The sequence below is a fragment of the Ceratosolen solmsi genome, unplaced genomic scaffold (genome assembly GCF_000503995.2).
Source record: "Ceratosolen solmsi marchali unplaced genomic scaffold, CerSol_1.0 scaffold19, whole genome shotgun sequence".
Classification (NCBI taxonomy): Eukaryota; Metazoa; Arthropoda; class Insecta; order Hymenoptera; family Agaonidae; genus Ceratosolen; species Ceratosolen solmsi.
The window spans coordinates 1,479,206-1,501,108 of record NW_011948443.1 but is presented as its reverse complement, the minus strand read 5'-3'; the positions used below and the strand labels follow the sequence as shown (position 1 = coordinate 1,501,108).

Here is a 21,903-nt window from a genome sequence, read left to right as displayed (position 1 = left end):
AATTCTGATCAATTGCAAATCATTCTTGTTATTTATTAAAAATATATCAATGCTTTAATTATTTATTAAAATCCCTTCAAACTTTATATTGAAGTTACAAATATTTGATCTCATTTCCAATTCAATGAACATATTACACATTTGATATAATATAATATCTGAATACTTTATTTTTAGTTAAATTTGAAATGATTCTAATTATTTTTTCCTTATAAAGTAAAATAAATGTTTATAGAAAAAATTATATCTAAATAATTAGGATATTGTAAAAGTAAAACATGTTAATTATATTTTAGAAAGTTACTTGTTAACAAAGTTGATTTATAAGATTTTTGCAAAATAGTATATATAATTTTATTAAATAAGTTAAAATTTTTCATTATTAAAGCAATTAATATTTTATTCAAGTAATGCTAGAAGTTAAGAAAATGGAATAATTTATATAAACTACATGATTATATTCTTGATCATATTATCCAATATTATATATCGATGTTCATTAATTTTAAGGTTACTTTGAGTAAATTTATGTCAAATTTATTTATTCATTTAATTACATTGTCAATGTAAAATAATGGATATTTGTACCACTAAACAAGAAAATAATAAAAAAAAGATTGATTCATTAGAACTTCAAATACATCCAACAGAATTTGTTAAAGAAATTGTAATGAGTTGCAATGAGACAAATTCAAAATTTTGTGAAAATCAAGGTATAATTAAATTTAGTGTTATTTAATATGTAGGCATTTAAATAAATTTTATAATGATATTGATTTCAGATAATCATGTTGAAATATCTACAAATCATTTTGATAAAGATACATTTAAAAAACCAGTTATTATTGGTCCGAGAAAAGGTTACCCAATAAAATTGAAAACTTTATCAGATAATATTTTAAATAAAGTATTTCAACCTAAAGAACAGCAATCTAATACTAAAATAAACAATATTAAGATAAATTCAACAAAAAAACCTGATAATTTTAAGTGCCCACTTAAAGTCCAAAAAGAAAAAGAACTATCATTATTATATAAAGAACCTTTATGGAGTGGAAAATTACAAGAAACATATAAATTAGAAGTTTTGAAATCAGGTATAATATTAGAAACAATAGATTTATCAGAAAAAAATTATTATGTTATCGGACGACTACCAGCATGTGATATTTCAATGGCACATCCAACAATATCTCGTTATCATGCTATTTTACAATTTAGAATAGCTGATGATGAGACAAATAGAAAAGGAATATATCTTTATGATTTAGCTAGTACACATGGAACTTTTTGGAATGGAAACCGTATAAAACCTAAATTTTATGTTCACGTTCAAGGGGGACATATACTTCAATTTGGGTGCAGTCAAAGAAAATTTATCATACAAGCACCATTGGATGATCAACAAGAAGAATCAGAGTATTCTCTTACTGAATTAAAAGAAAAAAAGATATTAAAACAGAAGGATACATTGGAAAACAAACAATTATTAGAAGAGGTTGTAAATGAAAGTGTTAACAAAGAAGATGTAGCTGAAGGAATTAATTGGGGAATGAGTGAAGATGCTGATGAAGAAACTGATTTAACTGAAAATCCTTATGCACAAACAAATAATGAAGAATTATTTATGTATGATCCAAAAAAATCATTACGTGGTTGGTTTGAAAGAGAAGGGTTTGATTTAAATTATCAAACAGAAGAAAAAGGTATAGGAAGATTTTTATGTTATGTTGAGTAAGTATTTATTGTTTGTATAAAAGTTTACATTATTAAATAATAATTAGTATTTCGTAAATTTAACAAATTGTCTATACTTATCAGTATACCTATAGATCCATATCTACAAAGAACAATTAGAGCAGAAGCACTTGTAATTGGGAAGAAAAAAGAAGCAATTGTTCAATGTGCTTTGGAAGCATGTAGAATATTGGATAGGTATGGACTCCTAAGGCAGGCAAATCATGGTAAATTCAGTTATTATCTTATTTGTAATTGATTATTTTAAGCATTATAATATTTCATTATTCAATCATTTAATAATTTCTATTTAATCATTAAATTCTTTTTAAAGGCTTGAATTAAATTATAATTAAAAAAACAATAATGAAATTCTCATTATTCTGTTTATTAATTATTTATTATTACTTACATAATATCTAAAATTTTATTTTTTTAAAAATAATTATATTTATCAACTCTATTTCAATAAAATACAACAAATGTTTGTATTATGTTTTGTTATAGAAAATAGAAAAAAAAAATCTCGAAATTGGGAAGAAGTGGATTATTATGACTCAGATGAAGATAATTTCTTAGATAGAACTGGAATAATAGAAAAAAAACGGGAAAGAAGAATGAGACTAGCAGGAAAGCTTGTTTCAAAAGTTGAAACATATAACTCATTGGTTGGTTAAACATTTTTTTAATTTATTGACAAAAATTATTTGTACCTGCATATTATTTCAAATATTTGTTTAGTTTCAGAAACATTCAACAGTTGTCAAGAAAATTGAGTCTTTAAAAAATGCAATTTCTTTACAAAAAATAAAACAAAATGAAATATGTAACTCAAATGTAGATGCTTTAGATGCGTATATGTCAATTTTAGAATCAACATCATACAATAAAACAGAAATCAAGAAAATGAAAATGGAGCTTCAGAATTTACGAAAAGAAGAGATGCAATTATTAAAACTAATAAATTTAACGAAGCCAGCAAATTTACCCCTTTTGAAGCCACGTGTATTAAATATGATAAATAAATCAAAACATGATTTTAAAACATTAAAATCTACTATTGATCAACAAACGAATTACAAATTTTCAGAAAAGGTTAGAGTTAACTGTATGTTATATTAAGATCTTTTAAAACTAAGAATTATTTAATTCTTTCTTTATTTTATTTTTATTAAAAGTTTTAACTACTTTACAAGTATAAATAATGAAAATGATGTTATCCTTAAAGATGTATCTGTAACAAAGATGAATATTTTATAATTTAAAAATATTGCATTTCCAAGCCATTTATATCTAAGTTTTTGTATATGCAATATGAAATAAGCAGCTATTTCATGAAGTAATAATTATACTTAAATATAATACTTGTATACAACTTGAATGAATAAATTTAGTATAAAAGTTAATGTTAATTATCTAGCTTTCAATTGTATATCATTATTTAAAAAATTAGAGATTATAATTTATTTGATTAAAAATTTTGTTTTTATTAGAAATTAAAAACAGCATCAAAACAATTATTTCAAGATCATAACATAAGTAAGCATGAAAATTTAAAAAATTTAAATAAAGTCAAAGACTTAGAAAAATTTCAAGAAAATGAAACAATCAAATTCGAAATAAATATTCAAGATTTTTGCTTGCAAAATATAAATACAGAATTTGTAAAGTTACCAAAAATTAGTATAAATCAAGATCTTGAAGAAAACACAGAAATTGAGAAAATTAATTTAAAAAAAAAAAATGTATATACAAAACAATATCATCAAAGGACAGAAAATTCGAATTTATATCTAGATGATTATAATAAAACGAAGTTCAGAGAAGATTATAGTATGTGGCTTCCTCCAGAAAATCAGTGTGGGGATGGGAAAACTATTCTAAATGAAAAATTCGGATATTAAACATATATAATTAAGGTTCAATAATTTGTGCACTAGAATATTTAGTATCTATTGAACTGATGGTGTTTAGCTTAATAAGAATTCATTCTATAAAAAATGTTAATATAAAAAATTCCAATTAAACAAAAAGTTTTATATGAATCTTACCATAATTAACTTAATAAAATGCAGTATTTAATAATAATGTCATATAAATACAATAAAATGAAACATCTGTTTGTATTATTGTTTGCTAATGATAAATTATAAGATAGATAAATAATTTTTAAAAAATATAAAAAAAGCGAGAAATAGAAAACCAAGATTAAAAATTTAGATTAAACACCTGTGCATGTATAAATGTTTGTTGCATTTTTAGTTAAATGTTGTTTTAAGTAAATTTTATTAGAATATTTGCTATATAAATATGCTGTAATAGTTGAGTATATTAGAAAATATATTGCATTTCTTTAAATCTCATGCAATTGAATAAGTTATAAAACAAGAAACTGATGAATTCAGATACATACGCAAAACACAAATAAAGGGATAATAGCGTTATTAATTATACATACTATTTTAATCTGAGAAGACGTTAGTTATTAGTTCTATTATATTGTATTATATTATATTCTATTATATTATATTATAATATATTATATCTATATAATATATATATATATATATATAATATTATATAAGTATATATATAATAATCTATATAATATATATATATTATATCTATTATATTCTATTATGAGAATATATTATAATAAATTAGTTTCCTATATTTTCCTAGAAAATTAGATATATTGAAATTGTTAAAAACATATGCTTAAAATACTGTTAATAAAATAAGCATTAACAGTTATTTTTATCAATTTTTAATATTGAACTCATAAATATTAATTTTTTGTTCATAATTTAACACATTTATAATGATAATCGAAGTATATTGATTTTTAATATGTAATCCAATAAAATCGAAGTTGTACATAAAAGTAAAGATATTCAAATTGATAATAATACAATAATGTATCATTAATAAACAATTATTATTAATTAATCATAATTTTTTAATTATTATATATAATAATACGTTGTATTAGAAAAAGTAAGTATATATCGCATCACCTTTATCTAAAAAAATATTTTTACATTTAATGACGTTATAAAATAATTAAAGTAAAATTAATTTTATTAATTTTATTATTATTGAAAATTTACAAATATAAATTTAATTTAAGACATAATTTTCAATAATTCTTTAGTAATTGGTTTTAAATCGGATAATCATAAAAGTCTGAGTTCATCTGTTTTCATCTTAGACATTTTCTGAGTTATACAAATTTTTTAAAATACTCATAAAAAATTTATAATCTATTATATAATTTAAACATAGAAAAAGTGTTTATTATTTATACTCTTACATTGCAGAATAAAATATTGTTATTGATACAAATTGAATTGAATTCAAATTGTTGTAATATGAGCAATTACATATATTGTGATAATATTTTAATCTATAAAAATTATATTAATATTAAAAAAAATTTTAATTAATATTTATATCATATGATTCGTTTAATTTGTAAGAATATATATAATCGTTAATATTAGAGTCTGTATTTTATCTATATCTATGACAAAATATATTGTTAAATATTCAATATCTAATATATGAAATAATAATGTAATAAATTATAAATAAAGAAAGATAGCTAATTATAGTTCTAATAAAGAGATGGACCATTAATTATATACTAAATTCGATAAAATTAATTACCATCAAACAAAATTTAGATTTGTGAACGATTAATACATCCACGTAGTTCGGAAGTGATGGTCTCTTTAGCGCTTCGATTATGATCTAGAACTAGACATTAATTATTAACAATTTTTATATTTCTTATTTAAACGAAAGAACAAAAATCTTGAAAAAACTATACTAAAACAAAATAACCATAAACATATACAAATAATGTATATCCAAATTATTAGTTATGATTAATGGTAAATGTTTTAATTTAAAAAGTACTACTTTTTACTACTGCAAATATTTTTGTCTTTATATTTACTAATAATTACTTACATGTTTTATTAGATAAAATTTTCTTCGGTGTATATAAACAAAGTTTCAATATTCACAGTTAAAAAATATTTTTCAAGAACTTTATTTAGTATAAATAAATTTAGTATAAAGTATAAAATTATTTTCATCAAATTAGAATAGAAATATAAGATAAAAATTTCACTAAATTGTTTATTCATTATTTTCTTGCATCTGATATATACTCGTTATTTTTTATATAATTATGTAATTAAAAATTTTTCCCCGAAATTATTTTGGTCATTAAATTATTTATGAAAAAACTATATTAAAATAACGTTCTATAATTAAAAGTTTTCACAAATATTTTTATTAAAAATTATTTAAATATCTTTTTAATTTATTGATGATTAAAAATCAAATTTTTCTACTAAATATGCATCAATAAATTCTTTTATAAAAAATGCACATAGAAGCAGCTTTTTGTTACGCCCAATTGAATTTAATACAATGCTTCTAGAATTTCCTTTTTGTTATCTACAGAAGTGCAACTCTAATTCAGTATTGTATACGATCAATTATTAGACAATTTAAGAAACATCATTCATTTCTATATAATCCATAAATTAAGACATTTTCATCTAATTGCCTTAAGTTATACTTCACATTATATTTCATATTTTTACGATAGATTAATTTCTTAGTAAAATTTTCCTATGAATCCGGTTTTGTTAGTTTTTTGCTCTTCTTGATTACAATACTTATTACAATACTTTTTATGAACATTTTTACAAGTTTAAATTTGATTACTAATTTTTGAAATTTTTTATCATATCTATATATTTATTCAAAGTTTTTGTAATATATATTTATATTTTAGTCTATAATTATAAAAATCATAATATAAGTATGCTATATAATTCTTTATATTATTAGTTATGGAATCATTTTTTATAATCTAACAAATTCTAAGGTGTCAATAATTTTTACAAATTTTTATGCTAAAAGTAATTAATATTATAAAATACTTTATCGGATATAAAGACAAATGGTTTCATTCATTTTTACTTCTCTATTTTAGTATCTTATAAATGTTTCAATAAATAATAAAATTTTAAAACTATATGATAAATAAGACAAATCTATTTTTGAATAATACAAAAATATTTAATCTTTAATTTAAAAATATATGAGTATGTTATAAAAATATATTCAATTGTACTTGTAATATATAAATGCAATCCCTAATTTATTAACAATTGATCGCACTAATTAATCAAATTTAATATATATAATTGGGTTTTTGTAATTATTCACAAACTAACTTCTTAATTATCCAAATATAAATGAATTAAATAAATAAATTGATCGTTAATTAATAAAATTAATAATACTATAGATTGCGCATTTTACTATGATGACTTTGGTTCATTTTTACACTTGGTAAGTGCTGCATTACATTTATTTTCGCCATTTTTATCAATTTCTCGATAGTTGAATCATGACCACAAGCCGTAACTCTATTAAGCAAATACACATGCTTATGCCTACATATACAAAGAAATCAGTACTATGCTTTCACTTTCATGGATTTCTAATATTGTGCATTGATCAATTTCATTAAAATTCATCGCTTGATCCTCAACAGTTGTAATCCTAAAATTTTCATTTTGCATCTCTTACTTAACTAGGTATTTTATAGCATATACGTTTCTTTTAAATATATAAGCATGTGAACTTGCATATTCGAGTTGATTTATAATATAGGTAAAATCAAAGACGTTTTTAAAAAATATAAAAATTACATACTTTAGTTTTTTTTTATTGACACTAAAGTTATAAATATTCTTTTTATAAAATTGTATACCTATTTTATAATTTAGTTATAATTAAGTTTATAATTATTTATTTTTTTGTTTATTTTCAGATAGAATTTGATGTAAATTGAAGAAATCCCAGTTTTAAAACATTCAACATTTATTTAACTATTTAGCTATTTTTACCTTACAAGAACAGTATTATGTTTATATTTGTGGGTTTCATTTTCATATTAATATATGCAAGTTTAAACCTCACTCATTGCTTTATTTTATAAGAAATATATAAATGTTCGAATACTTAGTCATAAGAATAGAAATAAATTGCTATATAAATCAATATCTATTTTACTTAACGATATATAAAATATAACACGTACTATCGTACTATAATTTACAAAAAGTTTATTTTTTAAATTGTATTTTATTCAACTTACATAATTATAAAATATTAATTACATCTATAAGTATTTTGAGCTACCATAAATGTAAATTTAAAATATTGAAAATTAATTGTAATTTTGATACTTATACAAGTATATGTAATCTACATACTTATTTTGTAAATTTGTTATTTATTTTATAAAGGTTATATATATATATATATATATAAGTTATATATTTTATAAATTATTTTTAAATATTAATTAATATATTTAATTTTAATTTAAAGTCGTTTTAACATGATCAATACTATTTTTATTTATATTATTTATATTATTATTATTATTAAATAATTATATTTAACATATAAATTTTATAACGATGTAAAATATATTTAATGGTACTCAATTTTTAGATATTTTTCTCAGTGTGCATATTAGCACAAACAATGAGTTATGATCCGGATGATAAGTATTTGAAAGATATTTTATTACCAAAAGGAGGGTTTGAAGCATTCTATTTAAAAGACGAAGAAGATAATGTAGCAAGACCTCCACATCTTCACGGCACTTTTCATAAATATAAAAATCCTGCCTTGATAAATACACCAAATAGTGCTGCTTATGGTTTTCGATTTGATGGAAAACGTAGATTTAATTTTGATAAATGATTTTTTATAATACTTTGTACATTTTATGAAATATAAATACTATATATTATTAAATAAATCAAATGTTTATAATCTTTTTCTATTATTTACTCTATCCTTGTCGTTTTGCTCCTTTATCCATTTTAACGATTCTATAGTTTCATACTTTTTGTTATTCCTATTCAATTATTCCTAATTGAATAATGTCGAATGATAAGATTGCGTAAACAATTGTCAACAATATTACTTAAGAAAGAATCTTAAATTCTTCATTTTTAATAAAATATTTTATTAATTTTTCAACAAGTTAAACATAAAAAGTTATGAAGCTGAGTTTTTTTTGTAGATTTGGTGTCTGTTTTATCCAAATATTTATTAAGGAAGGGTAAAAATGAGTATAATATTCATGTACTTTGGTATTACGAATTCAATTTCTATAAGTTTTATTATATAATTTTAAAATATACATATTTTATAAATTTATTCTGCTGTTAATTTAATTACTTTAATACAAATGCAGTTTTAATTAACAATTTTACTATATTTTTAAATAAGAATTTTACGATATTCACAATCAATCATGGAATTAGATTCAACAAGTACTAATAAATTTAAATGTCTGATATTTAAATAAAAAAATCAACATCAACTTTTTTGTGATAAATTCAATCTTATATAACGCTAGTCAAACCATTTTATTTCTATTACTCTTCATATCATTTATCTTATATTTCATAGTGCCAAATAAAAGACTGGTGGCAACGTCGTTCTAATTACTTTTTTTTTCAATTGATTTAAAGTATTTATAAAATACAATTATTTTATTCGCTTTTAAATTTGTTAAATTGTAATGATTGAATATCTTTTACTTATTATTCACTAATGACCTAAACACTACATAATGTAGTCCAGTAGCGTATATATATACATAAATATACCTTAAATATACTTAAATATACTATATTACCTTAAATTTCGAAAATATAATCTAATTGTTGAATAATTTATTTCAATTAACTTAAATCCTTTCATGTTATACCAGTCTCATATCGAAAAACGCTGATATCCATTGTTTATGTGTTCTGAATATAATGTTATAATTGTTTTTTAGTGTATTTATTTTTAAAATTCTCATTAGTTAATTGAAAGCAAATATCTAATATTTAGAAATTTATATTTTTATTAACATGTAGAAGTTACCTATATATAAATATACCTATATATATATCCCTATATTTTAAAGATATTAACAATTTTTTTAAAGGAATACTGTAAATATTTTAGTACTATACTAATCACTATTTAGCATTGAATCAAATACTGCGTATTTTATTGAATCTAAAACATAATTGTTGCTTAATATGTAGGTGGAAAATAATATGTTTTAAAATTGATGTAGTTGCGTTTAATAAAATAGATAAATTAATTAATTAATTAATGTGTGAACATATGTGTGTTTAAAGTAAAAGTATACCTTTCATATTCTTATTTTTGTCTTAAGTAATAAATAATATATTTTATAAATTTCATGTTTCTATTTTTATTATGATAATGTTAAATCGAGTAATTTTAGATTTAATTTGCATAAAAAATAAAAATAGTCAATCTTGAGAAATATTTAACTACAATGTGAAATTCGAGAGACTAATTTCTTATTTAGTTTTCCAGATTAGAACTATATAAGTTAGATGCAATTATTACACAAGATTCAGTTATTCTTATTGTAGCTACGTTCGTCAAAGAAAGTTGCATTTAGTTTCTCTTTATCATAATGACCCACAAAACTCTGGTATGAATTGTGGAATAAGATTACTGGTTTTCTTATATTTGTGAAGTTTATTCTTCTGTATATTTACTATTGTTATATTTATACAACAAATGTTATTTATGAATAATAAAATAATATTTATTTTTAGTATGCAATTACATTATTGATAATAATGTATACATTTCAACAACATGCTAACGCTGAGTAAGTATTTTTTAAAATGTTATTTAATTTTGCTCATTGTGTGCAAAGAAAATTAGATACATATTTTATAGATTATTTATATTTGTATGTTTTTTTAAGTATTAAAATACTGTTTATTATATAAAAATATAAGTTATTAAAAAAAATTTAAAAACTTCAAAATATTATTCAAGAAATAAATATTTAAATTATTGAAATTTCAAAAGTAATTTGTTTATAAAGTTCTTTTGTAAATATATTATAATTAAATAATTTAATTGTAATTGCTATTGAAAATACTTTAAATTAAAACGTTAAAAAATTTTAAATAACGTAAAAAATATTAATAAATGTATCTATAACGAATTGTAGGATTTATTAATAGTACTAAAGGAAGACATTTTTAGGTCAAGGAAAGTGATAATTCATATTCCTTATTATGTTAAAAATCTCAAGCATACACACACTATCTACAAAATTATTAAACATGACGGGAAGCTTAAATTCAATAATGAAGATTGGAAAAAGATACCAACGATTCATAATCTGAATATATCATACAATAATCTTTCTAAACGAAAGTAATTAATGTGAATTTAAAAATATACGAATAAAAAAATTAATATTTAACACGTTAACTTTTACATTGTTATTTGTATACTTAAAAACTATGTTCCATTTCCATTAATAAGTTGTTTATTTAATTAAAAAATTTCTCTAAATGTATAAAATATGAATAGATTTTTGTATTTTATAAAAAATAAAAAGTTTAACTTTTATAGTAGGCGAGACAAAAATATAGCTACAAGCGATTTTATAAAAGGAATATCATATAAAAATAATTTGTATATTATTTATGGAGTATAAAAAATAAACTTGAAAAGTTATTTGAAGATTAACCGTTACATTTTAAATATAAGTCTATATTTTGTATTCTGGTTCGTTTAAAAAATAATAGATTTAATGTTTAAAAATGTTATTTTTATAAATAAAATATCAAAATGAATTGTAAATTAAATTCAGCTAATAACTTTTTTCACATCCAACGAAGATCAGCTTAAACTTTGTAATTATTTCAATTCAACGTTCTATTAAAAAAAATTACTTTATCTGAAATTTTTATGCTTGAAAAAAGATCTTTATATATACTACTTATATGTAGTGCGTGCATTTATCAATTAATATAATCAATGATTTATTAATAAATTACATTTATTTAATATTAGGAAATTTGAAGTTTGTCATTTATTTTTATTTTATCTTAGGTTTAAAATTTTAGTATATTCAATCTATTTGTGATACTTTTGTATATATCAAAAAAGTTTTACAGGAAAAACAATTATTTCTCTTTAGTACATCCTGTTTTTTACTGCTTCAGATTGTACTATTTTCATTGACTAATTAATTCGTTATTGAAGTAATCATATATAACTTTTCTTGAAAATTAATAGTCTGATTAATAGTTAGAATTAATAATAATAATTTAGTAAGAATACAAACATTTAACTTGTTAAATAACATTTATTTTTTAACTCATATATTTTAGAATGGTAACAATCAAGTGTACTTTACAATATCTATTTAATAAATTAGGAAATATTGAATATATGTAAAGTTATCTAATTGCTTGAAAAATTGCGTTGTTGAACGGTGATTAATTATATCAAAAAGTGTTAAGACGCCATTTCAAGCGAATTATACCAATGACGATATCATTATTATTTACTTCAAATAAATAATAACGTTTTTTGATGACGGTGAAATTATACAATGAACCATGATTTATAATTTTGTTTATAACAATATGTTAAAACAGTACAATTATTAAGGTAGAAGTCCTATTTATAATTGTGATATTATGTAACATCTCTTATAATAGATTGTTCGGGATTGATGCAGTTTCCACAAATTTTAGACAAAGTAGGTTGTTCGAGAATACGAGACCTTTTCCTTTTTTTGCCTATGCAATAAAACATCTGGCAAGTAACATCGTAAAATTTGTATTTAGATTTCAAAACTTTCTTGCTCGTAATTATTGAGCTCTAGTGTCATAAAACATCTGGAAAAACAATACAATAATCACGGGAAAACCCATAGTTAGACATCTGCATTTTCGTTCCGCTCGGTAACTAATCTTGATATTCTCACTTGAAGTTTCTCTCTTGATATCTCTTTGTTAGTAGTATATATACTCTTGATATTTCCTTCTTAGTATACTCATGATATTTCTCTTTTAGTAGTACTCCCTCAATATAGTATACCCCTGAAAGTGCATTAATGAAAGTCCATTAACACTGTTACTGGAACATTAGTTACAAGTCCTGGAGTTACAATTACTACAATAATTACATATATATTGAGAGTCAGAGTATTACATCGATAAGCGACTAAGGGCGAGGAAGCTCCTCTTAAAACGACAGTATGGAATAAATTCCAGTACGCGTCGTCAAGTTCACGCCTGCAAAAAAAGGGCGTCCCTTTCGGCAACCCTCACCTTAGTTCAAGTTCGGAAGCTTATGAAATTAAGCAACACGCAGCGCGAGTGTCGACAAATCAAGTTTCGCGCCACTCTGCGGTAACATTCAGTCATTACGCTGCATTCATAACCTCAACCACACACGTGCTCATTCAAACAGTGCTAGTGTCGACGAACGAAACTTCGCGCCACTCGAAATTCGTATTCAACGATAAAGCTGCACAGATTACTGTACTTTTAGATTACTGTAAAATTTTACTTCAACCCAAGAGTTAATCTATAATTAATAATAGTAATACTAGTCAACCTTGTCATTAATAAATAATAGAATAAATAGCATATACTTCAGCCATATCTTTATTGTATTATTATACTATCCCTTCCACTTGTGACCTGTCATCGCTACCACACAACACCCGTGGTCTCTGAGTTGTCAACGGCATCAAATTGTATCCGTCGAACCGGCCTTGATAAAACAAGTCGCAACGACGAGTTGCATTTTGTACATAGGTCAAACGCACTGTACGACGCACGGCACACGCGCTCGGACCAGGATGCTCACTCGGGCGAATGTTTATAAACACAACTCAACAAGCCCGAGCAAGTTTTACGACATGAAATCTAATATACTATAAGATCACACAATTGAAGAACGCCTACGAAACTTCTAGAAGCTTCGTTTTCTAACGCCACAAAGAAGTTTTCAGTATAGCAATAAGCGGCGGCACTGTTGCCGACGTTGCATCCTGCTGCATGTATATTTAAGGGCAGCTCGCCATGTGGCGATGCTCATTGTAATCCTATTTCGCACTCACTTAACTGTAATTGCTGCTCAGTATTTTAGTATATACTGTGACGTCGACACGTGCCCATAAATTCGGCAGCCTAGTAAATAATATACGTCTGCATTATTAAAAGGAAATCGGCAGATTTAGCAGTGAAACCAATGGAATAGTTATCAAAGGGGACATCAATTACGCAGCAACTAACACACCTTGTCTGCAGCTCACAAGGTACATTTTTTATATTAATAAATAAGCTAGTCACACCTCGCGCAAGAATAATGCTGGCAATTTATATTCTCTCGGTCGAACCAACGCTTCGACCCCGTACGGTCTCTCTCTCAGTCGTACCAACGCTTCGACCTCGTACAGGCCCACAAGGAACCGACACAAGTGACGCAATTCATCAACCATATTGTCAAGACCAGACAACAATATATTGAATAATCCACTACAAATACATTTCATTAAGTTCTTCAAGAGCACGAAGGTTTATCATTAATAACTCTTGTGCGTGACTAGCCCTTTCTACTGCCGCCATAGATAATTAAAGACATAATTGATTAGTCTCCAAGTTCCATTAAACATCTTACATCATATCAAGTATAGTTATTTCATACATCAAGCATACTTGATTCAAACACCATTTTCTCATGCTACGTCATCAGCATGATTGACTACACTGACTGATGTTTACAGCCTCAACTTCAAGATACACAGTCATATCCATAGAATCTACGATAATCAAGACTACAAGGACACACCCTCATTACTACAATAGAATAATCTTTTCTCAACAACATCGCAATATTATTATTATAATTATTAACAAATAATAAACATTGTTTTACTAAAATACATAATATTTTTCAGCCCTTTCACTTATTATTTCTTTTAAAGTTATCCTGACGAGAGGCTAATCCACTGAACTATTGAATTGGTAGTTCGAGCCATAAACTAAACCCTTAAAATCCAACAAGAATTGATTTACAATTACCTTTGTCATCAATGTTGAAGCATAATATAATACCTCTACACTTACTGTATAATTATTGGTATATAAAATTATAAAATTATTATATAAATTAATAACTATTTTAATTATATAATTATTATTTAAATATAGAAAAAAAGAGTCATTCAAATTCATTCGAAAAGGAATTTAAATCATATTTATTGAATATTGTTCTATATTAATTTTTATAAACAGTTACTGTTTAGAATTAAACTAAAATAATCAGTTGCCTGGTGGAGGAAAAAGTGCTGGCAAGTAGTGGTTGCTACGTGGTGTTAGCATGCACTAAATGCATGTCTATTTTTTACTCTATTTTTAGTATAAAAATTACATTTATACTTGTCTTTTTAATATTCCTTTCAAAATTTATTTACCTGAAAATATAAAATAGGACATTCAAATGACAACAATATTAATTTTTGTAAATAAAATGAAACCTTCTGAACATATTTTTACTAAGCAATAATAATAATAATAATTAATATCATATTTGTTCATTTATGTTTGTTAAAAATTATTAATATAATTGTTACGGATTACAACAGTTTTAACCGGAATACAAAGTTGAAGAGGTATGAGCGCGCGAAGCATTGTTTGGTAAACATTGACCAACGGACTTAACGAATGCTTCTAACCGAAAAACTCGAACATACGACTATAATTCCGAGAAATAATAACAAATGAACCCGACAAAGCTATGCCCTATTGCCGTCACGACAAATAGCGGCATAGTAACAGCCACCGATGCGGTATCGGCGCATTCAATTGGTACGAGAATGTGAAAGGAGCTGCACGTGTCGCGATTGCCCTGGTAGTACCAATCATGCACTCTTCACAGCGGGATCGCTATCCAACCTTGCCATCGCCATTGGGAGGCCAAGGCAAGCATCAAGCAACCTAAGGAACTAATAGCGATGCCACAACTATACTGGGACCCACGCCTCCGTAAGCAACGCAGACGCTCGTTCCTTACTATTTCTTCTAGTTAACAAGCACCCATCACGACAGGACCGCCACTACTCTACACTCGGGGTTTACTCCTGCATCGGTTCCTGCCAACTCAAGTAAGATGTGACCAGACGCTCGGTCTTACAATCTCATCACGCGTTTCCTGCCACCACCTCGCGCAGTTCTCGCCACCACGGGCAAGTAACGCCGACGCTCGTTCTACCTTTACCTCATCACCGCGGGTACGCTCACATCGAGCACACGAACATGCACCAATATCACCACTACCTTTGAGCTCATGGACACAAGCTGTGACGTCACACGGACGTCTCCCACCACTTCGCACACTACAGCTCACCCCTCGTCGGCTGCCAAGACAGCACAAACTTGCTGCCCCTACCACCACGAGTTCCCCACTACAACTACTCAACTCAAAAGAAGAAGGGGAATCACCCTGCAGACTATAAAGATCACACTTACAGACTTATCGCCACCACCATTACTGAAGAAACACCAATATATTTATTCTATCACATACTCATTCCAATATTCATAGATTATGAACTATTCATTATTTATTATATTTAAAAAAAGGAAAGACTATTAACATTAATGGCAGTATTGAATAATTGCATTGCCCCTACCACTTGCCAGCAAGCCTCCACCCACCATCATAAGGAGGTTTTTAGTCTGATCCCAGACAATAATTCTTTATATAATTTATCTTCACAATTCAATATACTTCTAAAATAACGATAGTCTATAATATTAGGACTTGTAGGATCCAAGTATATTATAGTTTCTTATTATTATTCCTTATAATAAATATGGCTAATGTTTGCCTTTTTCATATTCAATGTAAATATTTTATAGTGATTCGGTAATATAGAATTTACATACAGGAGTAATTTTAAATAAATAAATTATAAAAATAGTGTTTATAATACAGATTATTATAAAATTTAATGTAATTTAAAAATGAGTAGAGTCAAAAAGGTATAAACTTAATATTCGTGAAATATTTATAATGAAAATAAAGAACAATATTAGAATGAGTAAAAACTAATATTATTTACACCTATTGACGTTTATAACGTTTAGATATTATATTACAGAATTACTAAAAACTATTATTATTTACACATATTGCCGTTTATAACCTTTAGATATTATATTATAGAATTAGTAAAAACTAATATTATTTACACATATTGATGTTTCGGAAATTTCCCAAGCATTATAATTTTTGGAAAAACCCCATACGTTAGAATTTCTGGGAAACCCCAAGTGTTTTTTCCGCAGTATCTTTCTAGCACCACATTCGCATCCATTATTAATTTCTTTTTAGCATTATCTAGGCTGTCGCATAAATATTTAAGGCAAGCATGCTTCGAATAAGCGCTCTTATTTACTGGGAACACCATATTGAACAAGCTATCTAAGAAAGGCCACCATAGAAGGAAGACCCGTCGTTTCTCCTGGCCCGCACGATAAAGGTGTTGACACTATCTCCTTCACAGCAATGCCAGTGTTCAGGATTGAAGCACTCCACAAGAAATTTAATTTTCCTAAATTTGTAACCGTTATAGCTCGCAAACATTAACTCCGAAATTACTGGATGATTTTAAAGCCTTTGCTTGCGGACGTCCTACAATGTTTATGTAGTTTCCGCATAACAACGTCGTTTGAATTCTACGAAATTTGTTGAGTCTTGTTTTCCTACTATTTTCGAACGTTCTAGAGCTTGGACTCTAACATTACTTTCGGCATGGCAGCACCTATGCATTTCTTCCAGCTGAGTAATCTTCCATACACATATTTAAAGGACGCATGTGACAAGCTCGCTCTCTTAGTGAAATTCTCTCAAGGAAGACGCTATGGCACGGATCACGGTCTGCCTTAGCAGGACCGCCATGGAATAGTGTATATATCTCAACAGAGCCTCCATGGAACGACTAAGCCTTCAATTTCGTGAGCGTATTCAACAGGCTTGTTGGCTCACTGCACATAATTCTACCAGACTCTGCAATAATAAGCTAGTAAGCCAGCAGTGAAGCCAATACATTTAACAACCGTTTAAGCGCGCCATAGTTCAAGTAGTCAAGAGTGCTGATTGCATTCCAAGAGTGATTACGAAATAAGAAGCTCGCCACCAAAGCACTTATAAAAAGAATAAGGTAAGACAATGTATTTATGTGTATTTAATCGAAAGAGAAAACAAATATTATAAGCAGCTACGCGCCAGCCTCGTAAGGTGCTGATGGTACGAGTGCACCAGCCGCGACAGGCTCTATACGTTCGCAAGTCTTTCGCAAATGGCTGCAAGCGCAAGCGCGTGCAGCTTTGCTTGAGTCAGCTAAAAGGAGACGCACTAAACTGCACGTGGCTACTATACTCACTCCGGACGAGGCGCTACGCCTTCTGTAAGACGTCATTATAATCGGCGTTGTACTCCGAATTGAGGAGACAATGCCCACTGAGTCTCGACGTCCATTGTTTCTAGTATCACTATCGCCTCCATTGTTTCAAGCACTACAATCTCCTCCGTATTGTCAACTAGCAAAGCTGCCGCGTGTATATTTAAGGCTCAGCAGAGCCGCTACGAAAGGTACACTCAACGGCTTCATACTAACGAGAATCTCATACATAGTGCACGAAGCTGTGTGTCTTTCTCACTCTTGCACACTACAAGACAGCTTGAAGGAGACCAGCAATCAAGTTACCACCACGTGGTCTTACACAAAGAAGTGTCAAGAGATTTTCGACCTCTCACTTCTTGTGTAGTATTTCACCACCAAGTGTACTGTATCAAGACCATCCAGAGATTTACAACCTCCTAGCTTTACAAGTAGCGCATGCTGATACCACGTGGCAACAACGAAGAAACAGCTACGGCTTATATCATATCTAAATAAAAAATATAAACCTATTCGCAAGAGTTCACGACAGCCACAGATGATAATATTCATCTCTTATTCAATAAGCAATTATTAGAACGTCACTTGAAAGTGATACTCCTTAAAGAAGTAGACACCACGTTAAATTCACTGAAGAAACTTCACAGATTTTATAATGATTTTACAATCACAAATTATACAAATCTATAAACATTATTAATAATTATATCATTGTATTTAAAATAATTAGAAAACCAAGATAGACTGTGTGTTGAATTGAATAATTGTATCTGCCTCTTCCACTTGCCAGCAATCACCCTCACCTAACATAATCGGGCGATTTTTTAAGTCTGATCCGAGACAAGCGTACACTGTATATTCTACAGTCCTTCCACTTAAGTCCTTCCCAAGCATCCGCTAGGGCGAGCGAAAAATTATTATAAAGCTATCTAACAATATTGAATAATAATTAAATAAAATTAATAATAATATACATTATGAAAATTTTATAAAATTCAAGTTTTGTATTTGTTACGGATTGCAGTAGTTTCTAAGCAAAATAAAAAGTGGGAGAGGTATGAGCGCGCGAGCATTTGTTTTGTAAAAACTGACTAACGAATTCAAAGAATGCTTATAACAAAAAAACTCGAATATACGACTATAATTCCAAAAGTAATAACAAATAAACTCTACGAGGCTATGCCCTATTTACGTTACGACAAATATCGGCATAGCAACGATCACCTATGCAATTTCAACGCAGCTTGTTTATACGAGAATATTTAAGGAGCTGCACATGACGGTCTCATACTCTTACTAGTTCAATCAAGCAATCATCAAGATCAAATTATTGTTCTACAAGTCAACGCCATTTACACAGAAATCGCCTTCAATTCACACAAATCGCTTTCTTACAAGTCAAATACCACTTATATAGAGGTCACATCCAATACACAACGATCTATCTCCAAACACGTAAGCTACGCTATTACACACGTCCTTACGTATCATCAATACAACTGAGATTGACTCCACACATGTAAGCTACGCTATTACACACGTCCTTACGTACCATCAATACAACTGAAATCGATACCACACAAGTAAGCTACGCTATTACACACGTTCTTACGAATCACTAACACACGTCTCCGTGAACTAAGTAAGCAGCAATACCAAAACCACGGCATCATTGCCATTCATCAATGACGTCATACACCAGCGCCCCACTCAAGCTCTCCAGCTCATCGGTAGCGGCAACGGGAGCATCAATTCTCCTTAACAGTGACGTCATACAACAGCGCCCCACTCAAGCCTCTCCAACTCATCGGTAGCGGCAACGGCGGCATCAATTCTTCTCACCAGTGACGTTACACACCAACGTCACCACCCATGTCTCCCAGCGTATCGATAGCGGCAATCGGTGGCGTCAATCACGCACCATACTACAAGAATACACCTATAAGATTATCATCACTCACATTACCTGAAGAAACTCTCACCTATTTATTCTATCATACACTCATTCGATATTCATAGATTATTAATTATTCATTATTTATTAAATTCAATAAAAGGGAAAATCAACTCATATAAAGGCAGTATTGAATTATTGCATTGTCCATTCCACTTGCCAGCAAGCCTCCCTTCACTATCTCAGGGAAGCGTTTTTAGTCTGATCTCAGACAGTATTTATTTAATAAAAATAAAGTGAGTAAATAGTAAAATTCTGATATAACTGTAAAAACCTTTATTTTCGTTTTTTTTTTATATTTTTCTAAAACATTGAAATATACTTTTTTGTTTTTTGATAAATAATTTATGTAAATATAAAATATTATTAAAGTCATTATTTTATATTATTTATAGTAATTTACATATTTTTTAAATGATTGCACTGTGATTTATGATTCAGATATATAATCTGAGAAGATTTGGTAATAGAATAAAAGTAATTTTTTTACTAGTGTACTAGACTGATGAATGCAATCGAATATGTTGGAGATTATACTATTTCATATTAATTTATAAGTATCGTAGATAAAACAGGAACTTGCGTTTTTCAATCGAAACTTTTAGATAATTTCATCTTCACTTTTAATTTCTGTTCTGCTCGTTATTTATTCCTGGAACACAGTCTTGCATTTATAGACTTACAACGTACAACATAATGCGTATACGCCTTTTTTATTTCATTATTTTCATTCTCTCATCCTTGTATATATGCGCATAGCTAAGCATTATCCTCGTAGCATCTATCACGCAACCATTGTTAAGCGTGATAAGTGTACCGTTGTATTTTCATAAATTGATACAACTAGATTTTAAAAATGGTACTATGAAAAGCTTAGATGCGATCGTACATTTGTACCACGCATTTCTACATTTTCGCTAGTGGTTCTCAAATGATTAAACCATGGCATTTCGCAACAACACAATCTGAGAGATCATAGTACAGCATAGTGAGCGATATAAAATTAGCTTATTTATGACCGTTATTCTTCAGACTTTTCAAATGAATCTTGTTTAAAATTCTTGGAAAGAAATCTATAGGAATCAATAGAGAATAAGAGCCTGCAATTACTAAGTTTCTTCTGATCAAGATTCATAAAGTAATCACTAACACTACAATATTTAGATTAACCAGTTAATTGTTTATTGTAAACACAATTGATGACGGCTGTTTGGAATTCAAGCCACCCGGTGGTCAGGAGACCAAGGTGGTTTCAGTAGACCGTACCACTGGTTTAATGATGGAAGGAGTGGAGGTGAGTGAGAGCTTAGTGCATCAATTCAGTGTAAGTACAATTGGTTTTTCTGACTTTTATTTAAAGTTAAGTTAAACTTGATCAATGTTTCATCGGTAATTGTGAGTATTGTTGAGCTCATCGTGTGATCCTGACAGTTAGTAAAGAAACTACAAGGCGTCGTCCGGGTGTGCAAGATGAGACTGATATTATCTGCGGGCGTGTGACAAGTCGTAGCGCCCTTGTAACAGTATTACGGAAATTTCTCTCTCTCTGTAGGCGTGTTATTAGTAGCAGCATCTCTCCTCAGTAGATATAAGTATTAGGTTCGCTGGAGATACGTGGCCGATCGTGGAGATCCTTAGCGATATATTTGGACCAGCCTCGCAGTAGGTAGATTGTGAATGATTGCGTCAGGTAGACACTAAATTCCACGATCATATATGAGCGGTGCAAGTCGAAGAAAATCAGTCTTATTGAGTAAGTCAAAGTGAAATAATGCAAGTCACAACAGTTAAAAGTTCCACACGTCTGTCTATGGAAATCCGTGCAAGGTATACTTATTAG

General features: G+C 27.5%; 1 protein-coding gene across 1 annotated transcript; it reads left to right on the top strand.

The window, feature by feature from the left end:
- Positions 1-566: 566 nt before the first annotated feature.
- On the top strand, positions 567-3,785 carry LOC105365920 (kanadaptin). The gene is made up of 6 exons (XM_011504216.1): positions 567-713; positions 783-1,734; positions 1,822-1,964; positions 2,245-2,405; positions 2,479-2,832; positions 3,231-3,785. Exons 1-6 carry the CDS (start codon positions 575-577, stop codon positions 3,639-3,641), a joined length of 2,160 nt encoding a protein of 719 aa, XP_011502518.1. The 5' UTR covers positions 567-574; the 3' UTR covers positions 3,642-3,785.
- Positions 3,786-21,903: the final 18,118 nt, after the last annotated feature.

Coding starts and splice junctions, on each gene's coding strand:
- LOC105365920 (XM_011504216.1), top strand. CDS start 575: ATGGATATTTGTACCACTAAACAAGAAAATAATAAAAAAAAGATTGAT. Junction 714..782: donor AAAATTTTGTGAAAATCAAG/GTATAATTAAAT, acceptor TATTGATTTCAG/ATAATCATGTTGAAATATCT. Junction 1,965..2,244: donor CCTAAGGCAGGCAAATCATG/GTAAATTCAGTT, acceptor GTTTTGTTATAG/AAAATAGAAAAAAAAAATCT.